This window comes from Leptinotarsa decemlineata, unplaced genomic scaffold (assembly GCF_025532065.1).
Source record: "Leptinotarsa decemlineata unplaced genomic scaffold, Ldec_3_MD MMD2_tig00001393_RagTag_RagTag, whole genome shotgun sequence".
NCBI lineage: Eukaryota > Metazoa > Arthropoda > Insecta > Coleoptera > Chrysomelidae > Leptinotarsa > Leptinotarsa decemlineata.
Window position 1 is genome coordinate 11,193,662 of NW_027412562.1, and position 23,210 is coordinate 11,216,871.

The 23,210-nt window shown below is 38.0% G+C and overlaps 1 protein-coding gene across 2 annotated transcripts in view; it reads left to right on the forward strand.

Annotated features, from left to right (window-relative positions):
- LOC111511929 (synaptotagmin-15) overlaps positions 1-23,210 on the forward strand; it is a 475,338-nt gene that overhangs the window by 261,193 nt on the left and 190,935 nt on the right. For both annotated transcript variants that reach the window (XM_074175994.1, XM_074175995.1), the window contains exons 5-7: positions 16,477-16,687; positions 16,946-17,039; positions 22,092-22,253. In XM_074175994.1, the coding sequence (XP_074032095.1) occupies positions 16,477-16,687; positions 16,946-17,039; positions 22,092-22,253 (467 nt within the window). The remainder of the gene's footprint in view (positions 1-16,476; positions 16,688-16,945; positions 17,040-22,091; positions 22,254-23,210) is intronic.

A 23,210-nucleotide genomic window follows, 5' to 3' on the forward strand; every position in this document is an offset into this window, starting at 1 on the left:
AAAATATTCAACATACTACTGTGTCAAGGATAATGTCGAAATTCAGAGAAACAGAATACGTAGCAAATCAATTTAAAAAAATGCACACTCCAAGTAAATATGATAAGGAGGCCCAACTTAACATTTGTTTAAAAGTTATTGAACACGGGCAAACGAGCATAACCGATATTATAAAAAATACCGATTACAAGAGAGAAAGTGTTAGAAAAATCTTATTAAAGAATACATTTTGGCCTTACAAGCCAAAATTTATCAACACATTAAAAGAACGAGATTTTGATGTCCGTTTGGGGTTTTCATTCTGGTTTCAAGGAGAGAAAGGAGAAAATGTAAAGTTTCCGTATAAAATTTTATGGACAGATGAGGCAACGTTCTTTTCAAATGGAACGATAAGTTCTCAAAATTGCCGATGGTGGGCCCAAGAAAATCCCAATTTCACAGTTGAATGTGGTGATCAGTATTCCTTTAAAATTAATGTATGGTGTGGGATACTTAACGACCAAATAATTGGGCCATTTTTCTTTAGGGAAAATTTATCATCCGTCGGTTATCTCAACCTTTTAAATAATGAGGTTAGTGAAGTTTCAGATAATATGCCTTCAAATAATAAATACGACCTATGATATCAGCTTGATGGCGCACCAATACATCACAAGGTTGATGTGAAACAGTCCCTTCAACAAATATTCAGAGGCAAAGTTATTGGACGTAACTGGGAACATTATTGGCCCCCTAGATTACCCGACTTGACGCCTTTAGACTTTTTCTTGTGGGGTTACCTGAAACAAAAAGTGTACCGAAGTAGACCATTTACTGACATACAACATCTGGAAAATACCTTTCGCGAGTGCTGTGCAAATATAAATCCCCGATTTATTAAAAATGCAGTTACACATGTCAGTAGACGGACCATAATTTGTATTGAACGTGGAGGACGACATACTGAAATGTAGGCTATAAGTGGTTGACAACCTCATTTAGATCAATAAGTAATTTTTTCTACCCATTTGTATTTTCTATAGTATCATTGTTGTTCAAAATTTATAATAATGATAATAGTTCTATCGAAATTATTTGCATTTTTTTTTAGTTGCCTTTGCTTTTTCGAAATCGAAGGTTTGTTTAAGAAAAAGGCCAAGTGACTGAAACTTTGCACCAGTCATGTTAAAATTTTTAAAATTAACCGAACTTGTTTTTTGAAATAGAGGGGATATTTGTCAAAAATAAGCAAAACGTTAACTTTATCCTAGTTGCATAAAATTTGGCATATGGATATAAAATTGCCGTAGACACAACTTGTTCAAGTAACTTTATGTTAAATTCGATCTAGAAATGCACTTTTTCAATTTTTTTCAAAAAAAAAGTTGAATTTGACAAACACTGAACGTCAGTGGGTCGCAGTTGGCCGCATCATTTCAAGTTGAATTTAAAGCACAAACAAGTACCGAAGTTAAACTTCATTGAAACTTTTCGAAAAAAAAGTTTCCCATGGTGCGCACTTTAATGGAGACACTGTTTACATAAAATAAATAGATATGTACTTTTTTTATCATTCCCACATTGATTTCAATTCAAGAGCCACCGCTAGATAGCTGTTTCAGCCTATTGGGCATCGTCAGTACCGGGCAGGCGGTCCTCGAATGAAGACAAAATGAGAAAAATCAAGAAAATACTTGATAAAAATAGCTTCGTAAACGCAAGCGAAACATAAGTCGAACCACCTATTTATGCGACACCCAAGTCAACTTGCCAAGTTTTTATGTCAGTGTTGGGTCCCGGGACCCAACGCAATCTAAGTTAAGGAACGTGAACAAAATCATTAAATCTTCCTCACTGTCGGAAACCACACAGAAATCGATTCTCAGAACTGAAGCCGTTCCACCTAGGCTCTACAAGCTTCCGAAAATACACAAAACCAACATGCCACTGAGACAGATAGTCAGTACCCCGGGTTCTCCGACCTACCACTTGGCGAGATATCTAGCCTCGCTCCTACAACCCCATGTAGGAAAGACCAACTCCTACGTAAAGGACAGACTTCGTTGGTAAAATAAGGGGCTTAACGCTGGAGCCGACGGATATTCTGGTCAGCTTCGATGTGGTGTCTTTGTTTTCCAATGTCCCACTGGAAGACTCTCTGAGGGGGTTAGCCCACGTGTTCCCGAATGACATCGTCGAAATCTTTAGAACATGTCTCACAGGAAGTTACTTTCAATGGGGGGGAAACTTTTATGAGCAACTAGATGGCGTTGCGATGGGGAGCCCACTCAGCCCAGTGATAGCAAATTATTTCATGGAACGGTTTGAAGGAAAGGCGATAGACACTCTGAAGCCGACCTTGTGGCTACGTTACGTGGATGACACCTTCGTCATCTGGAAACATGGAAGAGACGCCCTGAACCGTTTCCTGAACCACTTGAACGCCTAACACCCGAGCATGAATTCACCATGGAGATTAAGCAAGACCAACGGAAAGCTTTCCTAGATGTACTAGTAGAACGTACCAGACTAACTCACAGAGTGTATCGAAAACCTATACACACAGATAGATACTTGCACTCACTATCGAACCACCATCCTAGCCAAAAGAGAGGCGTTATCTCCACTCTAACGGAACGGGCTCGGAGAATATGTGAACCAGAACATCTGGAGAGGGAACTGAAATACCTTGAACTGACCCTGAGATCGAATGGATACAGTGCCTCCGAGACCAGAAAAGCCATGAGACCGAAGGGCACTACAGTTCAGAAAGCGAAAAAGGATCGGATGGTTGCACGCGCATATCTACCGTTTATCCCTAGGGTCACGGATAGAATTGGAAAACTATTGAGCAAACCCGACATCGAGACAGTCTTCAAACCCACGAGGAAGATACAACAAAGCCTCAGGTCTGCTATAGACAAAAGAGACCCGTTATCAACGGCAGGGGTCTATCGCATACCGTGCACTTGTGGAAAGGTATATATCGGAACCACCAAACGATCCATGGAAACAAGACTAAAAGAACATAAAAGGAACTGCAGACTAGGCCAAACAGACAAGTCAGCTATGACAGAACACGCACTGAATGAAGGAGACCACAGAATCTTGTTTGAAAACACAGAACTAATTGCCTTCAACCAGAGATATCATAGCCGACTGGTACGGGAGGCAATAGAGATCCACAAACTCACGGATAATTTTAACAGAAAAGAAGAAGCGGTGAACCTCAATCAAATATGGAACCCCATTTTAAGGAATTCGGGAATAACAAAAAGGACAACAGGCAGCAAGATTGTTAATGTTCCAGGTTCAAATGCAGGTACGAATACAGGTACAAATGCAGGTACAAATACAGGTACAAATGCAGGTTCAAATACAACGGATTACCTGACAAGACATAAATACGCTTTACGAAGCCTAAAAGGTAGTCATCAGACAGTAAGCCATGATGGTTAAACCTATGAAGTAGCTAGCCACTCTCGCCAGCGAAACGTCGGGAAGAAATTCCAAAATCCATGGCTTTCAAGCTCGAAAAGCAATGACACTGAAAACCTCAGCCGTGAAAGTCTAAACCATTTTATCAGATGGTAGTCAGTTGTCGGGAGGTCTGGGGAGTATGACGGGTGAGGTAGAACATCGACGCTCAATTTCCTCAATTTTCAGACGGTGATTTGTAAAACGTGCGGACGGAAATCGTCATGGAGTAGGATCGGACCTCTTCTGTTGACCAGTGCTGGCTGGTACTGACGCAATTTTCGTCGATTTTCTCACAATAGGACTCTGCTTCTGACTGTCATTAACGTCTCTTGTTGTAGAAGAGGAACCAATTTTCTTCATATGTGATGATACGATCCAGTTTTTTCCAGTTTTTCCACCAAATCACGCACCAGAAACCTCATCCTCGATCACTGCAGGTCGGTCACTTTGGTGCTCATCTTCAGGGCTGACATATCTGGAACAGATATTAACTCTGTGATTGCCAAATTTCTGGTTAAGTTTTTGGGTGTTTCGGCATCGCTTTGTTTCAATGTGAATTCATAGAGGAAAATCGATCAAAAATCGTTTAACGAAAAGAGCTGAAAAGAGTCAAAAAATTAAATTTGGAAAGAATGAACAGCATCACTATACAGGGTGTTTCAAATTCGATCCTCACCATTGGAATATCGGAAACAATGAGAGATACGAAGATGGTAAAACCAAGGCAAAGTTGCGCATTTATCTAACTAACAATTTTCCGTTGAGAAAGTTCTGAAATTCCGACTATATCCGGAGATATCCGGGTAAAACAAAAATTTTGGGAAATGGTTTTTATTTTTTTCTGGCTTTACTTTTCGAAGGATTCGAAAATGAATTGCACTTCCACATTGCCACATTTTCCCTGCTACATAATGGTGTTTTCAGATTTACTATCCAACGTTTTGTCTTCCAGCCACCATCATCAACTTTATTTTTTGTTAGATTTCACTTTAATTTTGCAATGATGTATCAATTTAGAAAAATTGGATATATAAAAAAAATGAATTCCTATCATAATAGGTTTTGACTTTCATGTTTTTAAATTTGACTTTCAATTTGTTATTGTACTAGTCATTGAATTTTTGGCGAAAAATGGCTTTCACAAATGAAGAAAAAAAGGATTTGACACAAATTTATTTTAAACACGAAAGAAACACTGTTAGGACATCGGAAATGTATTTAAACTTGTATCCCGAAAGACGACAACCACATTGAACTATGTTCAAGTTATTGGATCGATATATCACGAAGTTTGGTTCATTTGAAAAACCGAGGAAAAAATTCGCAAACAGAATGGACCAGGAAACTAAGGAATAAAAATTAATAATTTGCAGAAAAACATGAACCCGGGGAAATCTACAAGTAAAATTTTCTCCGAAATGAATATTTGTCATACGAGTGCTTGGAGACATCTCAAAAATAGCGATTTGAAGTGTTACAAAATACATATATTTCAAAAGTTGCATCCAGATGATCCCGAAAGGCGATGAGAATTTTGTAATTGGCTAATAAGAAGACATGATTTTCTTGTTTTCCTGGAAAATGTTATTGGGACAGATGAAAGCACTTTTACGAATTGTGGGATATTCAACCGAAATAACGAACATATTTGGAGCATAAAGAATCCCAGGCAGTTCCAAGAAATTCGACCTCAAGTGCGATTTAGTATTAACATGTGGGTAGGAATTAACAAAGATAGAATTTTGGGTCTTCATTTATTTAACGGAATACTGAATGGAGAAACCTATCACCAGTTTTTAATGTCGATTTTCGAAGACTATTTGGATGATCTACCTTTGGCTAACTATAACAATATCTGGTTTCAACATGATGGTGCTTCACCGCACACTACCAGATGAGTATCTAATTACCTGACAGAGGTTTGATGATAAATGGAAAGGGAATAATGGGCCGGTGAGGTGGTTAGCAAGGTCTCCAGACTTAAGTGTCATCGATACATTCTTAAGGGGTGCACTGAAAAATAGAGTTTATGGTCAGAGGAAATATCAAAATATTGAGGACCTTCAACACAGCATCGTCGGAAGATTGAGGAGAAGGGAAATTAATCGTGCAGTGAATATTATTCGGAGACGGGCACAGTTGTGTTATTATGAACAAGGCCAGCATTTTGAGAATTTGCTGTGATTTACTTTTGTCTTTACATTTCAGTTAATTATTGTTATTTGTTTAAAATTCTATTTTCATTGTAAAGGACGCATGGTCTAATTTACCTCATACACACCTCATTGTTGATTCTGTCTCCGTACTTTTTATTTGGCTTTTGAAATGACTTGTACAATAACAAAATGTCATTATAATGCTCAATTATAATAGAACAAGTATTGCCAATTTCGTAAACTGTTCATTGAAAATCTCACACTGAAGTATTACTTGAATGAAAAAACACGGTGATTCACTAGTGACGAGCCAATGATAAGTAGTATCTGGATATTTCAATGTGTGTTGAAATTTTGTGTCGTATATCTTCTATTTCTCCGACTTCCTGGAAACAAATTCAAGACATATTATTGAATTATGTGACTTTGATTATATTCAACTAAAAATTAGTTCTATACGGAATCTTTTCAATCTGTTATCGAATAATTTAATTCAATATATATTGGGAAACTGTTGCCATATTCGTTCTCGTTCCAAAAAATATTATATAGAACTTAATTTGTTTCCAGCTCCAATATCCGTTTCTGCCATCTCCAGACTCTATTCGCTGAATTAGGAAATTTACAAATTAGATTTGTAATTTTTTTCTCAGTTTATTTCTTTTGTTCTTTCCATCTTGCTCGCATGATCGTTTTTTCATTCAGAAACCGAATTCTGGGAATCGACGCAAAAAAATTCGAGAATAGAAAGCCATGTGTGCGAAATGTAGTAAGAATTAGTGAATTCATTGTGTTGAAGACGGGTAAAAATTCAATTATACAGGGTGAATGATCCGTACTCAGTATTTTAGTTTTTATGTAAACTGTGGGAAAGAAAAATAGTTACATGTCATTTCACTTCTATTAACTCTTTTGAATATGAGTTGATAAAAGTGTTGATATTATTGAAACAGAATGTCATTAATTTTCTTTCTCTCATTTTATATAAGAACTAAGACAAAAAAGATCAATATGTTTTACCAACTTTTTTTTTTGAATAACAGTCTTATTGTGAAAGAAAGTTTTTGGCTATCTACTACTCTATCTAGATACGAAAAATTGTGGGAATCTTCCCCGAAGAAAGGCAGGAAGCAATCAATTTCAAAAATTAACTCTATACAGAGATGTGTAGATCTTGCAAAGAAGTAACTTTCAGACACAAACTAGTAAATGAAGCCGTTTCGAAACAGTCTTTTCCATATAAACTTTGAATTAAACGAAAGAAAAATACTTTCGAAACAGATACTTTCATATGAACACTGAATTATACGAAAAACACTTTTCTCTATTCCGTTTGTATTTCAAACATTCGTTATGGAATCGAATCAGATAGTATGGATAGTATTCGGAACGGGTTGAGTTGGTTTTTCCTGGATTCTTAAAAATTCTCCACAATGCATCATTGGAGAAAGCTTCCTGAGTCGGTTTTGCCACTTCAAGGGGGTATCAGTTGGATAGAAGTGATTTTTACAAATATATTTTCTCCCTGAATTATTTTATCTACAGTTACCCTGCTTCTCAGATCCGGAATCAAGTCTTTCTTATCAATAATTTCATACACTTCTCATAATCTTCCTGAAAATGTTGTATATCGATCAGTCTATTTTATTTCAAAAACCTATGAATATTTGGCAAATTTCAATTTTCTTCTGGTTTTCATGAAGATACGATGACCTTTAAATCTGTGTTTTTCTTCAATGGCTAGATTACTGTCGATTTCTTCACTTCATCACTTTGTTTCGTCCTTTTTTCCAGCATATTTGTCGAATTAGTGATTCTAATTTTTAGATGCTCAAAAAAAATTTATTTTTTATAATCAATCGATCAATTAATGAAAAAAAGATAGATGAAACTTTCTATGTTTTTTACCACTATTATTTGTAACTTACGTTACTGCAGTTTCGTCCTTTAAGGACATTTTCAAACTTGTCCTTATATATCGTATAATTTTGAAAATGTCCTTATAGGACGAAACTGCAGTAACGTTCGTTACAAATAAAAGTGGTAAAAAACATAGAAAGTTAAATTTCTCTTTTCTTCATTATGATTTCCTACCCCGTAGTAATGGCTACATCCATCAATTAATAGATTAATTAATCTTCATCTTCATCACGAACGAGTCTCTGTGATCAGCTGTGATGGCGTCATGGCAACAGAATTCAGAGTGGGGACAGAGTGAGAGAGTAATAGAGATAGAGAGTAATAATAGATAGAGAATAAATGAATAGAAACTCGGTGAGGGAAATACAGGTATCATACAGCTGCACGCATTAAACTTTATCGACGAACTTTTGTTATTTCGGCTTGCGGAAATCGTCAGACCATATATTTTTCGTTATCCTTGAATTATTCCCTCCAAAATGAAGAAAAATTGGCTACGCTCGAGACTTTCGAAATTACATTATTTTTTTACAACTTTGCTGCCCTCCCATTTCTTTACGCCACTCTCAAATTATCAGATTACTAGAATATACACTTTTTAACGGGTAATCAACTCAACTCACCTTAATCTGATGCGCTCGAGAATTTCTGATGATTAATTTTTTTTACTAATCTGATCCTTTATCCCTCACAGGCGGCCGTATATATGGGGCTCGTATTTGGTGGAGGTACTTAACCGGGTACAAGGTATCCCCCTGTATATTAATGTGCCGCGCTTTAGTAAATCCCGAAATCCCCGAACCTATGCTCAACAATCAGAAAATTATTTCAAATGATGTTTTTTTGTGTTGAAACAAGAGCTTGAAGGCATAGCTTTCTTGATCCAATACTAGGCTGCTTCGAACCGTGGTTCAACCTTCGATGATGCTTAGCTGGACTACGAATGCATTGCTAGACTCGCACGGAAAACGGTCGAAACGTTCGAAAAACAACCAATTTTCAAATGTCATTGTCGAATACTTCGCTCCTCCATTGCCCCACATTCGAACGTTAACACCACAACACGTATCCTCGACACTTTTGAATAAATATATAATAATAATAATAATAATAATAATAATAATAATAATAATAATAATAAATAAATAAGCAGGGATGGCCACTAACACCCTTGGCCTTTGGTGAGTTGCGACACCACTTACCCGAGCAACTGGTGCAAAACCGGACCGGCAGCCCAGGCGCACCCGGGAAGGAGAACTCTATTCTTCCTCCGGTGCCGGCCGTGGGTCCACAGGGCTAACCACCCGGTGGACCCAACACTTGGTTCCCAATAATCAAGGAAGGGGCCCCCACAATCGACCCGCTCGGAGGGGTCAGAGGCAAGGTGGTGGGGCCCAAAACGATGATTTGCCTACTGATGACAACCCTGGCAATGAAAACGGACGTTTTGAGTGGACGCATGAACTAAGAGATAGCCTTATGCATTGCTACGAGAGTAGTGAGCCCGCGCGAAGAGGGTACATGGCGAGATTGCATGCTCTGTGGTGTGAAACACATCCGGAGCATGCCGCCTTTTCCGCCCAAAACCTTAGGGATTACGTATCCTATCTTCGGCGGCAGGGCTATATAGCTCCTTTCCAGCCTGCTAACGAAGTGGTGGAAGTGGCAGTTCTACCACCCGTTGGCACGGCTGGAGAGGAGACCAGCACCATACCACCAATGAAGACGACAATCAGAACACGCAGGGCGCTCCACAGGATTAAGCCCCTGAAGCCACAAGAACTGGCTCGTTTGGATGCGGAGGTTCATAGTGTTCTAACAGAAGAGGCTGACATCTGGCAAATCAACACCGCCGTGTATAACGTCGTCCAATCGCTTTCCGAATCGGAAGGACGAAATCCCGGCCTTGCGGTTCGGAAGATTGAACGGCGTGTACACAAGATGGAGGCTAAAATCACGTCGGCGAGACAACACGCGTCTCGTATCCAATGTGTGATGGATTACAGGGCAGCCAACAGGCCTTTCACGCCCGCAGTGCGGCGAATAGCCGCCAATCTACGACGTATCCATCACACTTTGAGCCAAGGCGTGCTGCTGACCACCAAACAGCACTGCCTTGATAGGATACGAATGCTAGTGGCTGCTAAGAAGTCCCTAGTGAGGCGAGCGAGAAGTATCGCGGAAAACCTTAGGTTCCGCGAGAAAACTTCTCGCTTATTCCAAGAGCCTCCACGTGTTGTGGATAATCCGCCGACCGCTGATCAGGTGGAATCCTTCTGGAAGGATATCTATGAACACCCGCAGCCACTCAACTTAGACACTCCAGCCCTAGCGCAGTTCGAAGCTTTCAACAGAGAGCTTCGACAGCCTGAGCCCAATGAACTGCGCAACCCGATAACCCCGGATGACGTTCGAAGGGCCCTCGTTGGTTCCAAGAACTTTGCTGCTCCAGGCCCAGATGGGCTAAACACTTATTGGTGGAAAAAACTACCAAGTACCCACCATCATCTGGCCAGAGTTTTCAACTCATGGCTCGATGGAGAGCAGCCGATTCCGGATTGGTTTGTCGAGGGGCGGACCGTTCTTATCCCCAAAAGCGGAGATTTGTCGATTCCTAAGAATTACAGACCGATAACATGCTTGAATTCGTGTTATAAGTTGTTTACAGGCATCTTATACACACGAATACTCACCGCAGTTGACCGAGTGTTCGAACGGATATATGAGCAGAGAGGGTCGAAGAGAGGAGTCGCTGGATGTAAAGAGAACCTGCTCATCGATAGATGTGTAACGCAGGACTCGATACAATATAAGCGTAACCTCTCTATGGCCTGGATCGATTACCGTAAGGCATTTGATACAATTTCGCATGAGCTCATCTTGCATTTGCTCAGATGCCTTGCGGTACCCGACAACATAGTGAGATGCATTGAACAACTGACACCACTTTGGCGAACTCGCTTCACCATAACATCTGGTCAAGCAAGAGTTCAAACAGGGTGGGTCACTTTCAGAAGGGGTGTATTTCAGGGTGATTCCCTCAGCCCCCTTCTATTCTGCATCTCACTATTGCCATTATCCGTTGCGCTCAGAAAGACTCGAGGGTATAACAGTGGCACCCCCGGAAACCGGAGGCACAAGGTCACCCATCTGTTTTATATGGATGATCTTAAACTTTATGCCTCTGGAGAGAAGGATCTCTATCAGTCCTTGAGGGTGGTGGAAGAGTACACGCATGCTATCGGTATGAAATTCGGGATAGACAAATGTGCAATGGTTCATCTCAAAAGAGGACGATGCGGGGACTACGGAGAGGATGTGCAGCTCGTAGATGGAAGCATCCTACACCATCTGGATGCCGGAGAGACGTATACTTACCTCGGGGTGGAACAACGCCACTCACAAGAGGTAACTGCAGTGAAAAACTCTCTCCGCGGCAAGTATCAGCACAAACTTCGACAGATCTGGTCATCGGAACTGTCGGGGAAGAACAAAGTAGCTGCAACAAATATGCTTGCCGTTCCAATCTTACTCTACTCCTTTGGAGTAGTGAAGTGGACTCGGGAGGAGCTGTATCAACTCGACGTAAGGACCCGAAAAAATGATGCATCTCTATAGGAGTTTGCATCCCAAATCGTCCGTTCCACGGTTGTACTTCCCCCGACAACAGGGAGGTCGTGGACTTTTGAGTTTGGAGTGTCTACATGACAGAATGGTACTGGATACAGCCTGTAAAGTCGTCAGGAGTTCGGATCCCCTTCTCTGCATGGTCCGTGACCATGAGAGAGCAGGAATTGGAGCATTTCTCCTTAGGGCAGCTGCTCGAGCAGCTGATGAACTCGGTATAGTTTTCGACTCTGAACGAGGTGACTACAACTCTGTCACCGAGTTGGAACCCGTTCAGCAAAAAGCTCAGATAAAAGCCGCAGAGATCACCTTACTTCTGCGGAGACACAGGGATAAGCCGATGCATGGGGTCTTCTTCAATAACATTGAAGACCTTGGCTTATCAAAGCGCCTGACGTTCGCTTTTCTCAGGTCGAGTGGGCTGAAGTCGGAAACTGAGGGGTTCATCATGGCTTGCCAGGATGGTGTCTTCAACACCTTAGTCTACCACAGTCGCGTGATGGGTATAGAGGTTCCTGACACAAGATGCAGGGCCTGCCGCGAGGCGCCCGAGACCCTAATGCACTTGCTATCAGCATGTCCAGCATATGCAGTCTCGGCCTATATCCATCGACATAACGCGGCCCTAAGAGTTCTATATTACCATCTACGGCACTCTTACGGCATTGACGAGACACCGATGTTGCCCTACGCTCCGGGGGATATTGAATCCGTTGTGGGGAACGAGAAGTGCCGAATTTATTGGAACTATTCGTTCCCCACCCTCAGGCTCATACAAGCTAATAAGCCTGATGTAGTCCTTCTCGACCACCAGACCAAAACGATATTTGTCGTGGAGTTTTCAGCTCCTGGCGAGACGAATATCGTCAGAAAAGAGGAGGAAAAACGGATAAAATATCGAGATTTTCTCTTCGAACTCCGCAGACTCTATCCAGATCACTCTGTCAAGATGGTCGTTCTGATTATTGGAGTCCTTGGTGGAATGATGTCTTCTCTACTCTCGAATCTCAAAATCATACCGGCTTGCCGCACTAAGGCAGAAATCTTAGCCGCACAGATGCAGAAGGCTGTCATTCTTGGCTCAATGCGTTTGCTCAGGGCACATGATTCTCGGACCCAATGATCACTTACCCCACGGTGTGGGGAGTGGTCATTGGTTGATTATGCTGGCGCGCCCTCCCGAATGTATCGGGGCTTCGGGGGATAGGGCCTGACCAGCGCACACTACGGTGAAAAAAAAATAATAATAATAATAATAATAATAATATCGAGACGAATATCGTCAGAAAAGAGGAGGAAAAACGGATAAAATATCGAGATTTTCTCTTCGAACTCCGCAGACTCTATCCAGATCACTCTGTCAAGATGGTCGTTCTGATTATTGGAGTCCTTGGTGGAATGATGTCTTCTCTACTCTCGAATCTCAAAATCATACCGGCTTGCCGCACTAAGGCAGAAATCTTAGCCGCACAGATGCAGAAGGCTGTCATTCTTGGCTCACTGCGTTTGCTCAGGGCACATGATTCTCGGACCCAATGATCACTTACCCCACGGTGTGGGGAGTGGTCATTGGTTGATTATGCTGGCGCGCCCTCCCGAATGTATCGGGGCTTCGGGGGATAGGGCCTGACCAGCGCACACTACGGTGAAAAAAAAAATTATTTGTAGTTCCATATAAATACAATGAATATACAATTTATAAAAATGAAAAACACTACAAATAAGGCTAGAAACAACATGTACCGGAACGGTACTGTTGATCTTAGTTATAGCCTTGAAGAAAAGAAAACTAAACGAGAGAAAAAACCATGAAAAAAGAAGAGAGAAAAAAAAAGAGGAAGGAGAGAGAGAGAGAGAAAACATGTCAAATTGATTACTGAAAATTTTTCAGAAGTATAAAATCTATGAAATCAATGGCTTTATGATTGAGCAGCGATGAGATATTTTTTGTAACAGCACTTAAATGAAGAAACTTTACTAACTTTATATTTTTGTGGAATATTATTGTACAAACTATATATATTATAACTGAAGGATCGTCGATATAGAGTGGTTCGATGGGGCGGCGGAGAAAGTAACCCTTTAAACCTCAAATTTAGAGCGTGTACATCGCTACGAAATCTTATTTTGTTACACAAATATGATGGACATTTGTTAATCAATATTTTATGAAACAGGGTAGTCGAGTGTAAAACACGTGTATTTTCCATAGTCAACCAATTGGTTTCCTTAAGTTTATATGAAATTCTGTCATATTTTCTAATACCATATATATATACCCAAGGCATGATTTTTGAACTCTCTCAATTCTTAAAATATATTTTTTATCCAGGCATGAACCATACACAACATCACAATATGCAAAATGACTCAACACAAGAGCATTTGTTAATTTTATTTTCAAACTTATTGATAATAAATGACGATGAGGATAACGCATTTTCAAACTCATGTAACTTCTTTGAACATATTTTGTGACATGTTTTGTAAACCTCAAATTCACGTCCATTTCGATACCTGAATTTCTTGACACGTTCGTGGGGCATATTACTGTATCACCAATAACAATATTAATATGTCTCTCCACCAAGCTACGATTAGTACCAAAAACAAGCAGATTAGTTTTGTTTGAATTAATTTTGAGGTTATGAGCTTCAGATGCTGAAATAAGACGAGCTAAATCTTCATTCAATTTTTGATTAGCAGTAGCAACGTCATTAGGGTTGAATGATAGATATAGTTGAGTATCATCCGCATACATATGTGAATTACAATGTCTTAAAACAGAAACTAGATCACAAGTGTATATGCAAAATAATAAGGGTCCAAGTATAGATCCCTGAGGCACTCCAAATTTAATAAATTCACTGCTTGATTTTCTCTTCGAAGTTTCTACAAACTGTGAACGATCTTTAACATAGCTTTTAATTAAATTTATAGCAGGTTCAGAGAACCCGATGAAGTTCAAAATTGCAAATAAAATTGGATAACTAATAGTATCAAAAGCTTTGGAGAAGTCTATAAGTATCAAAGCAGTCGTGTTACCTTTGTCTGCAGCTTCGAAAATATCATCAGTTATTTTCAAGAGAGCAGTTGTACAGCTGTGTTCTTTACGAAATCCTTACTGGTTGACTGGTAAAATATTAAAGGAATTTAAAAAGCATTTGATTTGAAAACTCATTATTTTTCCAATACTTTTGAACAAGTAGGTAGCAGACTGATGGGGCGCAGATCGTTAAGAGTATTTGGATTAGATATTTTAGGAAGAGCCAGTATTTTAGAAATCTTCCACATTTCAGGAAATATATTATTTTGCAAACATGAATTTATTATATTAGTGAGAGATGGTAGTATTATAGGACAGCAAAGAAGTATCATATCTATATTAATTTCATCTGAACCTATGGCTCTTGTTTTTATTTCTAAAATACATTTTTAAACAATATTTTCTGTTACCGGCTCAAAGCGAAATTTGTCAGTAGACATATTATTTTTTGAATTACTGTTATAATAATTCAATAACTCATTATTAGGTACAAAATGTTGGTCGGAATTACTCAAAAAACATTTATTGATTTTAATAGGATCATTAAGTCTTTCTGGCAAGTTTTTTTTCACGAGAGTATATGTTAAGATTTTTAAGTTTATTCCACAATAATTTACTATTATGGTTACCACTTATAACCCGATTAAGATATGCTTTTTTCCCATTTCTTATCATAATATTGGTTTGGTTTCTTAGCATTTTATAATAGTTCCAATCAGTAACGTTCTTAGTTTTTTTTGAATTTTTTAAGAGCTTTATCCCTTAGACCTATTATCAATTTCACATTATCAGTGAGCCACGGTTGTTGAACCTTTCTCACTTTTACTTTTTTTACTGGCGCAACAGTCTCAAAGCATCAAATCAGTAAAATATTTAACCTTGTCATTAACATCCTGAAAAAAAAATGTCATCAAAGGGTGATAATAGCAGCAGCTGCAGCAAATGATCTCTGTCGATTCGCTTAAAATTTCTATATGTAAAAAACTGTTTCTCATTTCTATAATTTTCATGATGAATTGCACCGAACACTAAATTATGATCAGAAATGTGAGATGTGTCCTGAGTTCCGTAGTGATTAACTGTTGCTTCATTGGATACTATAATAACGTCAAGTAAAGTTGAAGTAACATCAGTGATTCTTGTTGGCGTATCAATTAATTGTTTTAAATTGAAGCTATCAATGCAGTCTAAAAAATTTTCTGTATTATTTTCAGCAAGACACAAGAGATCGATATTAATGTGGCGTCCACATATTATTTCATCAGAGTCAGGAACAATTTCTGATAAAGTTAACTCTAGAATATTGAAAAATTCGCCAAATTTTGATGTAGAACCAGGTCTATATAATACTCCAACTGCCATATTTTTCTAATTATATGTTATTCTTATCCATAACTGTTCCAAAGAGTCATCGATAAGTTTTTTAATTATATATTAATTATAATTCAATTATATACCTTTCTCATTGGGATCACACGTTGAAACGATACACTTCTGTTGAAAAGACATCTGTTTTCTCAAATGATGTATTTGAAACGCCCTGTATATACATTGATACCATGTTTTTTTTTCTGCAATGATGGATTTTGAGACACCCTATACACATTGGGGGTTCGTACGGTAAAACGTTAATCTGTCATGTTTATTTCTTAAATGATGTATTTTGTACTCCTCTGAATGTTTTTTTGCATTGCCGCCATGTTATTTTTAATCTGATTCTTCATTGATCATTATTGATATATCACTTTCGCGCTTCCAATATTTTCATCTACATTTTTTGAGTTTTATAATTCAACCACGCTCTTTGAATCTCTCCGATACTCAGTCCATACTTCTCATCGATGACTGCCGACAAAACAACCACCATGAATATCAACAATTCGCAATTCTCACGTTGGTGTCAAGGCTGAGGCCTACCACACCGACGATCTGGGTTCAAATCTCTAACCGGAAAAGTTGTTAATCGAATTTCTCCCAGCTGTAGATGACCATGTGACTGGTACATGACAAGCGAGCTCAGGGTTGAAGGCCTAAGAAGGCCTGAGGGGTGAGGCGGAGTCCTAAGTCCACGCTCTTATCTTTGAATCTCTCTAATACTCATTCCATCCTTCTCTGCATCGATTGCGTCACACGTTTTTCTCTTTCACTGACTAAATCTCTCTGCGAAACACTTACCAAAGTCGCACGACCTTGAAGTGAGCTCGTACCGCTGTTGTTCATCTACTCATGTCCTCAAATGAAAAGCCTGACTATTTTTCATTCTTTCAGGTTGTTATGGTCTTGGGGTGATAGAACCAGCACTATATAAAAGCACTCTGGATTTAGATGAAATCCAGTGGCCAGAAGGACATATTGGCAGATTATGGTTCTCTTTACGGTATGAACCGTCAACCGAAAAACTCTTAGTGTCTCTTCTGAAAGCAAAAAATCTACCATCGAGGACAGTGGGAACTGTAAATAGCTGTGATCCTTTTGTTCGGTACGTTAGCTAAGTAAATGTATTTGTCGGTATAAAAGAGCTTTGAATTATGTAGCTTCAGTCAGATTTGAATTGGATTTGATAGTTTGGAGAAATCAATCAATTACATAAAATATCATGATTTGAATGAAACTAAAAGTTAGTCACAATCATTTTTCAGAATTAGCGATAGAAAGTTATAATTTCTAAACGTAGCATGAGAGGACTACCGTAGTCTCTGATTTTTTTAATCGTTTTCTATATTTGTTCATCTTGCAGATTGCATCTGATGCCAGACGAAAGAAGGTATCTTCAGTCGAAGCAGAAAAAGAAAACATGTAATCCATACTTCGATGAAACCCTTGTTTTCCAGGTAAGGATATGAAATCGCCCTCAGCTGTAACACCAACCATGGGTTCCATACATGAGACAATAATTTGGTTTTGGCATAAAATTGGATAATGTTGTTGCAGAATTGTTCCATTTCTGTGTCTATTAATTTACTACTTCTTCAATTCATCACATATTAGGTTGTTTAAAAAGTTTTTTCTCAGTGGATACTCATTCCATTCAATCGTAATAGCCGTCATTTGAATCACTGTTCTTTTGTCAAGGTAACATTTCGTAAGCATTGAGATTTCGTGCTCAAGATTCGATGAAGTTGACGAAGGCCATTTTTATCTGGTCTTCATTGGCGAAGTTTTAACCGGTGAAAACGTTATCAAAGTGTTTGAAAAGATGGTAATCGGCTGGCGAGAGGTCTGGGCAGTATGGTGGGTGAGGTTTGAAACGTGCCAGCTGCTGCTGACCACCATACAGTAACCATGGTCTTTTTTCAGTTAGTGTTTTTTCATGCATTATCACCTTTGGTAAGTGCATCTTACCTCATCGGTGTATAACCAGTGTTCTGAACGCCTCCTGTTGTAGTAGACGCCCAGTTTCTCCACCATCCCACGCACCATTTGTGATGGGTCTCCGGAACAAACATTTTGTTGAATCAAATTCTTCATTGTTTTGCAAAATTTATTTACCGTCCAATACTGTTCAAAAGTTAGAAACTATAAATTTCACTAGTACTGAATGTGTTGAAGATAGCATTCAAATTCATCAAGTTATGAAAATTATTAAAAACAATTAGAAGTCAATTCTAAAAATTTTCGTAATATATATCTTTAATTTTTCTCAGAAATTGAAAACTAAACAAATCGAGAAAAAGTTAAACCGTGGTTTACTGTTGAATATTTCCAGTTAATGAACAGCATGAATGAATTTTTCTGAAAGAAATACTTGAACTTTGAACATTTTTGATTCATATTTTTCAGGACACTGTCATTACTAGGAATAATATTAAAAATTTAGTATTCAATAGACTTGGCCGATACATAACTTATTCAAGTAACACTTTATTGTTAGATTCACACTGGACAGTTTACAAAACCGCTACACGTGTTTCACTATGGAATAGCTTCATCAAGCGTTTTCATATCGACTGAATTTAATTGAATCTGTGTTATATATAATAATAATTTGAATCATATGGCCTTCCATCTAGGTAATGACTTATAATTCTACATGATTTGAGGTGAAAACTGCTTGAAATGTTCAAAAATTTCAATTAGTTTTAACTCACGTATGTAGATGGTCACACGGTTCTAATTGTGATTGTATAAGGCACAAATTAACTAGAATCAAGTCAGTATGAAAAATATTGAGAAAGCTATTCTATAGCAAAACACGGATGAAAAATCTAGTCAACAAGCAAATCAAGAATTTATTAAGATCAATTCGCAAATTCACCTACTCTGAAATCTATTTGGCACGGTATATATTCAGTATTACTCAATCACCATAAACTGTAGACATAAAGTCGGAAACAAGAATTGAATGGACTCAGAAGGAATCTGTCAAGAATTCAACAATCATTTTTTTACCTACCGGTTATCAAAATTCAAGTGACCACAATTATTTTTAATGATCCATCAAACGTTACGTCTCGGAAACTAGCAGACATGCAAACGTTACGTCATGGAAACTAGCGAAAGAAACTAGTATACTGAGCAGAAGTGCCCACTCTCATGGACACACCTCCACCCCCACCACCTGCTAGTATAGATACGAGTCAACACAGAGCTCCACTGTCAGTTGTTGCTGAGTCCTCGAAATGCTATTTTCCTTCTCGTAATCAACGCATACACTACCGAAAATATAAGCCGCAGTAACAGATAAAATGTTTGTTTCATTTCGATCACGAACTGGATTTTATTCTCTCTAAGAAATTGTAAATATTGGGCTGTTGAACTTTTTGAATGCTAGGCCAGTACAGCTTCTGCAGATGCAAATATATCGAGTTTACGATGACTGTTATCTACAGAAATTGTCCAGTTTTGAGGTCTGTTTTTCTTTGCTTCTGCGCAAGCAAACGATCCTTTTTTGGATAGCATCGTCATGTGATGGCGAAAAGGTGAAAACAGTATGGCTGGTATGATTCACTAAAACTTTCTGCAACCGGGCTAAACCATCACAGCAGAGTCCTACTGTAAGGATATCAACGGAAGTACCGAAAATTGCGTCAGCAGCAACCGGCACCGGTATATAGAAACGGCCCGATCCTGCTCCATGACAACGCTCGTCCGCACATTTCACAAATCACCTTCCAAAAATTGAACGAAACAAGCATCGAAGTTCTGCATCACCCTATATTGTTTCGCATTATCAGATGCTCCATGATGAGCAGATTTCAACTAAGTATAAAGCATATGGTCTGAAGCTTATGGTTCGGAAGCTCCAAATTATGTGAGTTGAAAACGAGTCACTCTGAATTAACTTTCGAAACAATGATTTGCAGTAAAAATAAAAAACAGGTCAACAATTATACAGGAGGCCATATTTTGGAATATTCGTTCTAGAGACAAATAATATGGAAACAACTATTCAGAAAATAATATTTTTTTATTAATTGTTGAATCAAAATCTGAGGACTGGACAACGAGAAAAAAGTTTTCCATAGTAAAGGTTTAGAAACGTTGTCACCAACTTCAATACAACGTTGCAAACGAGCTTCCATTGCCGTCCTCACATGGTTGAGAATCGCGGGAGTTATTTCTCTGCAATTCCTCATAATATTCTCTCTCAAATCTTCTAATGTTAATTTTATCTCATAAACTTTAAACTTCAAATGACCCCATAGACAGGAATCTACAAGGAATCAAAAAAAGTTAGATCCGGAGACCTTGGTGGCCATTCTGTAGGACCTCTTCTGCCAATCCAGCGACCAGGAAAATGATCATCCAAAAATTGTCGCACTTGAGCTGCATAAGGAGGAGGTGCACTATCCTGCTGATCGTTTTCGAAGAAATTTATATCCTCCTCAATTGCCCTGTTGATGCACGGTATTATTCGATTCTCCAACATATCCAAATATTTATCACTAGTCAAATCATCATTGATAAAAAAGGTCCTGTGATGTGGTCACCTAAAATTCCTGCCCAAACATTCAGTTTTTGAGGTCGTTGGGTATGAACTGGACGGTATAAATGAGGATTCGTATCACTTCAATATCGACAATTTTGCCGATTCATCTCTCCATTCAAACTAAACGTACATTCATCCGAAAAATAAATTTTGTACAAGAAATTTTGATGCAAGTTGATACGTTCAGTGAGATTTTCACAAAACTCGATACGTCTATCGAAATCATCTTCGTTCCATTCATGAACTAGTCTAATCTTATATGGATAAAATTTGTACTCATGAAGGATCCTGAAAACATTTATACGACTGATACCTGATCCTCGAGATAACTTAATAAGAGATTGCGGATTTTCCATTAGTCCAACTTGCCCTAAAACTGCAGTACAAATAGCTTCATCGTTGACAACTCATGAACGGTTATGCTTTGTTGTTAACAGATCCAGTTTTCATAAATTTGTTCAATAATTCAGAAACGTATTTGTGTCGTACATTTCTTCCTGGATGATTATCGTCAAACATACGGGCAGCAGCTTCAGCACTTCCATTCTGATAGTACAAACTTACTGCTTCAGTCTGTTTTCGAAGCGTATAAACCATTGCTTCTCAAGAATTCACGTAAACAGAAACACCAGTAGTAACTTCACCTGGTAGGTAATCGTTATTGTATAATGAGACAAATACAAAATGAAGAGAATATCGAATTCGAACTTACTAGGCAAAATAAGACTTTCTGAAGTATACTTCACAAAACCACCTATGAAACCTAGGTAACAGATTGTACAAAAGTTCATTCAGGGTGGCTCGTTCGCAACTCAAATAATTTTTAGCTTCCAAACTATGAGCTTCAGACCATAATATATTCTACTTTGTTGAAATCTGTTCATCATGGAACAATCTGATATTGTGAAAAATTGGTAACGTTCTCTGGGGTTGCGATAGGGAAAGTAACATCAAATGTGAATATGTCAAAATGTGTCCTCCTGTTTACTATGTTTTTAATTTTTTCTGCAAATTATTGTACCAAAAGTTATTTAGGATGTCTCGTTTTAAATGGAATGCACTGTATATTGATTCAATGAAACAACTGAAACTTGATGGAAAATTCAGTTATTGGAAATCGACCTACACCTCATTCATTCTTCAACCGATCATACAAACAGTCAAAATTCCATAAATTAAGATTTTTTTAATACAAGTTGGTTTGAATAACACAAAGCTTTTAATTTCAAAAGTAATTGAATATAATACAAACCAGTTATGAAACTTCCAGGATTAAATATCAATGAAGAATCATCATGGAAAAATCATAGTGAAAATTCAAGTCCATAATTGGTATATTATTCAGACTGAGATTTCGCATTACTTTTTGATGAATCTTCATTACCGCTTTATCAACTCGTATTTACAATATTTAGTAGTTATTTAGGATTCAGCTATAATTTTTACTATCAAGCCAATACGAAAATTGTAAAACAATGATTTATATGTCCAATTAAGTTTATTGGAAGCCGAATAAATATTCATTTGAATCAAATAAATTATTAGATTCAGAAATCCCTCAATCTGAAACCAGTTTCGGACAAAAATGGATTTTTGTAACGGAATTAACAATACAATTCGCTTTTTCGTTTGATAAAGTGAAATTTTCAACTCGTCTCATCGAACTTCTAACTTTTCATAAAATTAGAGTCGTTCTAATGAGAACTGAGTAATGTCATTAATATCGAAGTTTCATATTAGATTCAAAGTAAATTTACCGGATGGTATAATTGACTCAAATCAACAGAAAACATTTTTAATTGTCGTGACTTCATAGAACACCCTATAGTACACCACCGAATTAGAGGAGTGTATTTTTCATGCAACTCCAGGTAGTTTCTCCAATACATCTACTTAATAGCACTCTTGAAGGTCCTAGACACTTCACTTAAAAAGTTTTCCTAATCCTTTTCAGGTGTCAGCTAAAGACATGTCGGATCACACTCTCAAATTGACGGTGATAGACGGAGGTCGGACGAAAAAACGAAGTGAGATCGGGCACGTCACATACCCTCTTAAGGATTTGGAAATTGGAGACGGCACGGAACAACAACTCTTCAAGATGGATCTGGAGAAGGTATCAAATTATCGCGAATCAATTACTTACAGCGATAATTGTGTTGGGGGAAATTGTATGCCAAAAAAAAACAATATTTCGGCCATGAAAAAATACATTTACAATGGATGAGATCTATATTTCGCAACTGAAGTCTATTCAACTAAGTTATCTGTTAAACTAAGAGAAACAAATGAATTCGATATACTTCTCTCAAAGTATAAATGAGAAATAATTCAAAATAACGAATGAAATATTTTTCAACCCAACTGACTCTATATGTCGTCAAACAACTTGAGTAGATGAATAAAGAGATTTCTATTATACAGCCAATTCAACTAACAGAAGCGATGAAGAATAGTGCGTTTTCGACTGTTTTTTGTGTGTTTTCGTGTGTTTCCCCTTCGTGCGTAACCGTCATATACTTGACCAACTGCGCCACGAAAGTGCTGCACGAAAAACGTTACGCGAAAAAACGTTATACGAAAAAACGTTGCATGATAAAAACGATATTTTTTTTTGTAACGCTTTCGCGTAACGTTTTTTCGCATAACGCTTTTCGTGCAGCGCTTTCGTGGCGCAGTTGGTCAAGTATGTGACGGTTACGCACGAAAAACGGTCAAAAACGCACGAAAAACGGTTGAAAACGCACTGTTCTTCATTGCTTCTGTTAGTTGAATTGGCTGTGTAATAGAAATCTCTTTGTTCGTCTACTAACTTGTTCTGAACACTATCTCTGTGAACTGATGAATATGTGTGTTACATTTGAGTCCCTTTATTCATCTTTATCTTATCATAAATTTCAGGTTGGTTCAATAGGTAGAAACAATGCCTATTTACAACCCAAAAATTATTGAAGATACTAACTAGAAGCTAGATTTTTAATCTTTATTCTCATTTTTCAATTTTGATATTTTTTCATCATCCAAACATCATTAGTGCCGACTTTCATTGTCTAGCTGATGTAGCCTGGTTTTC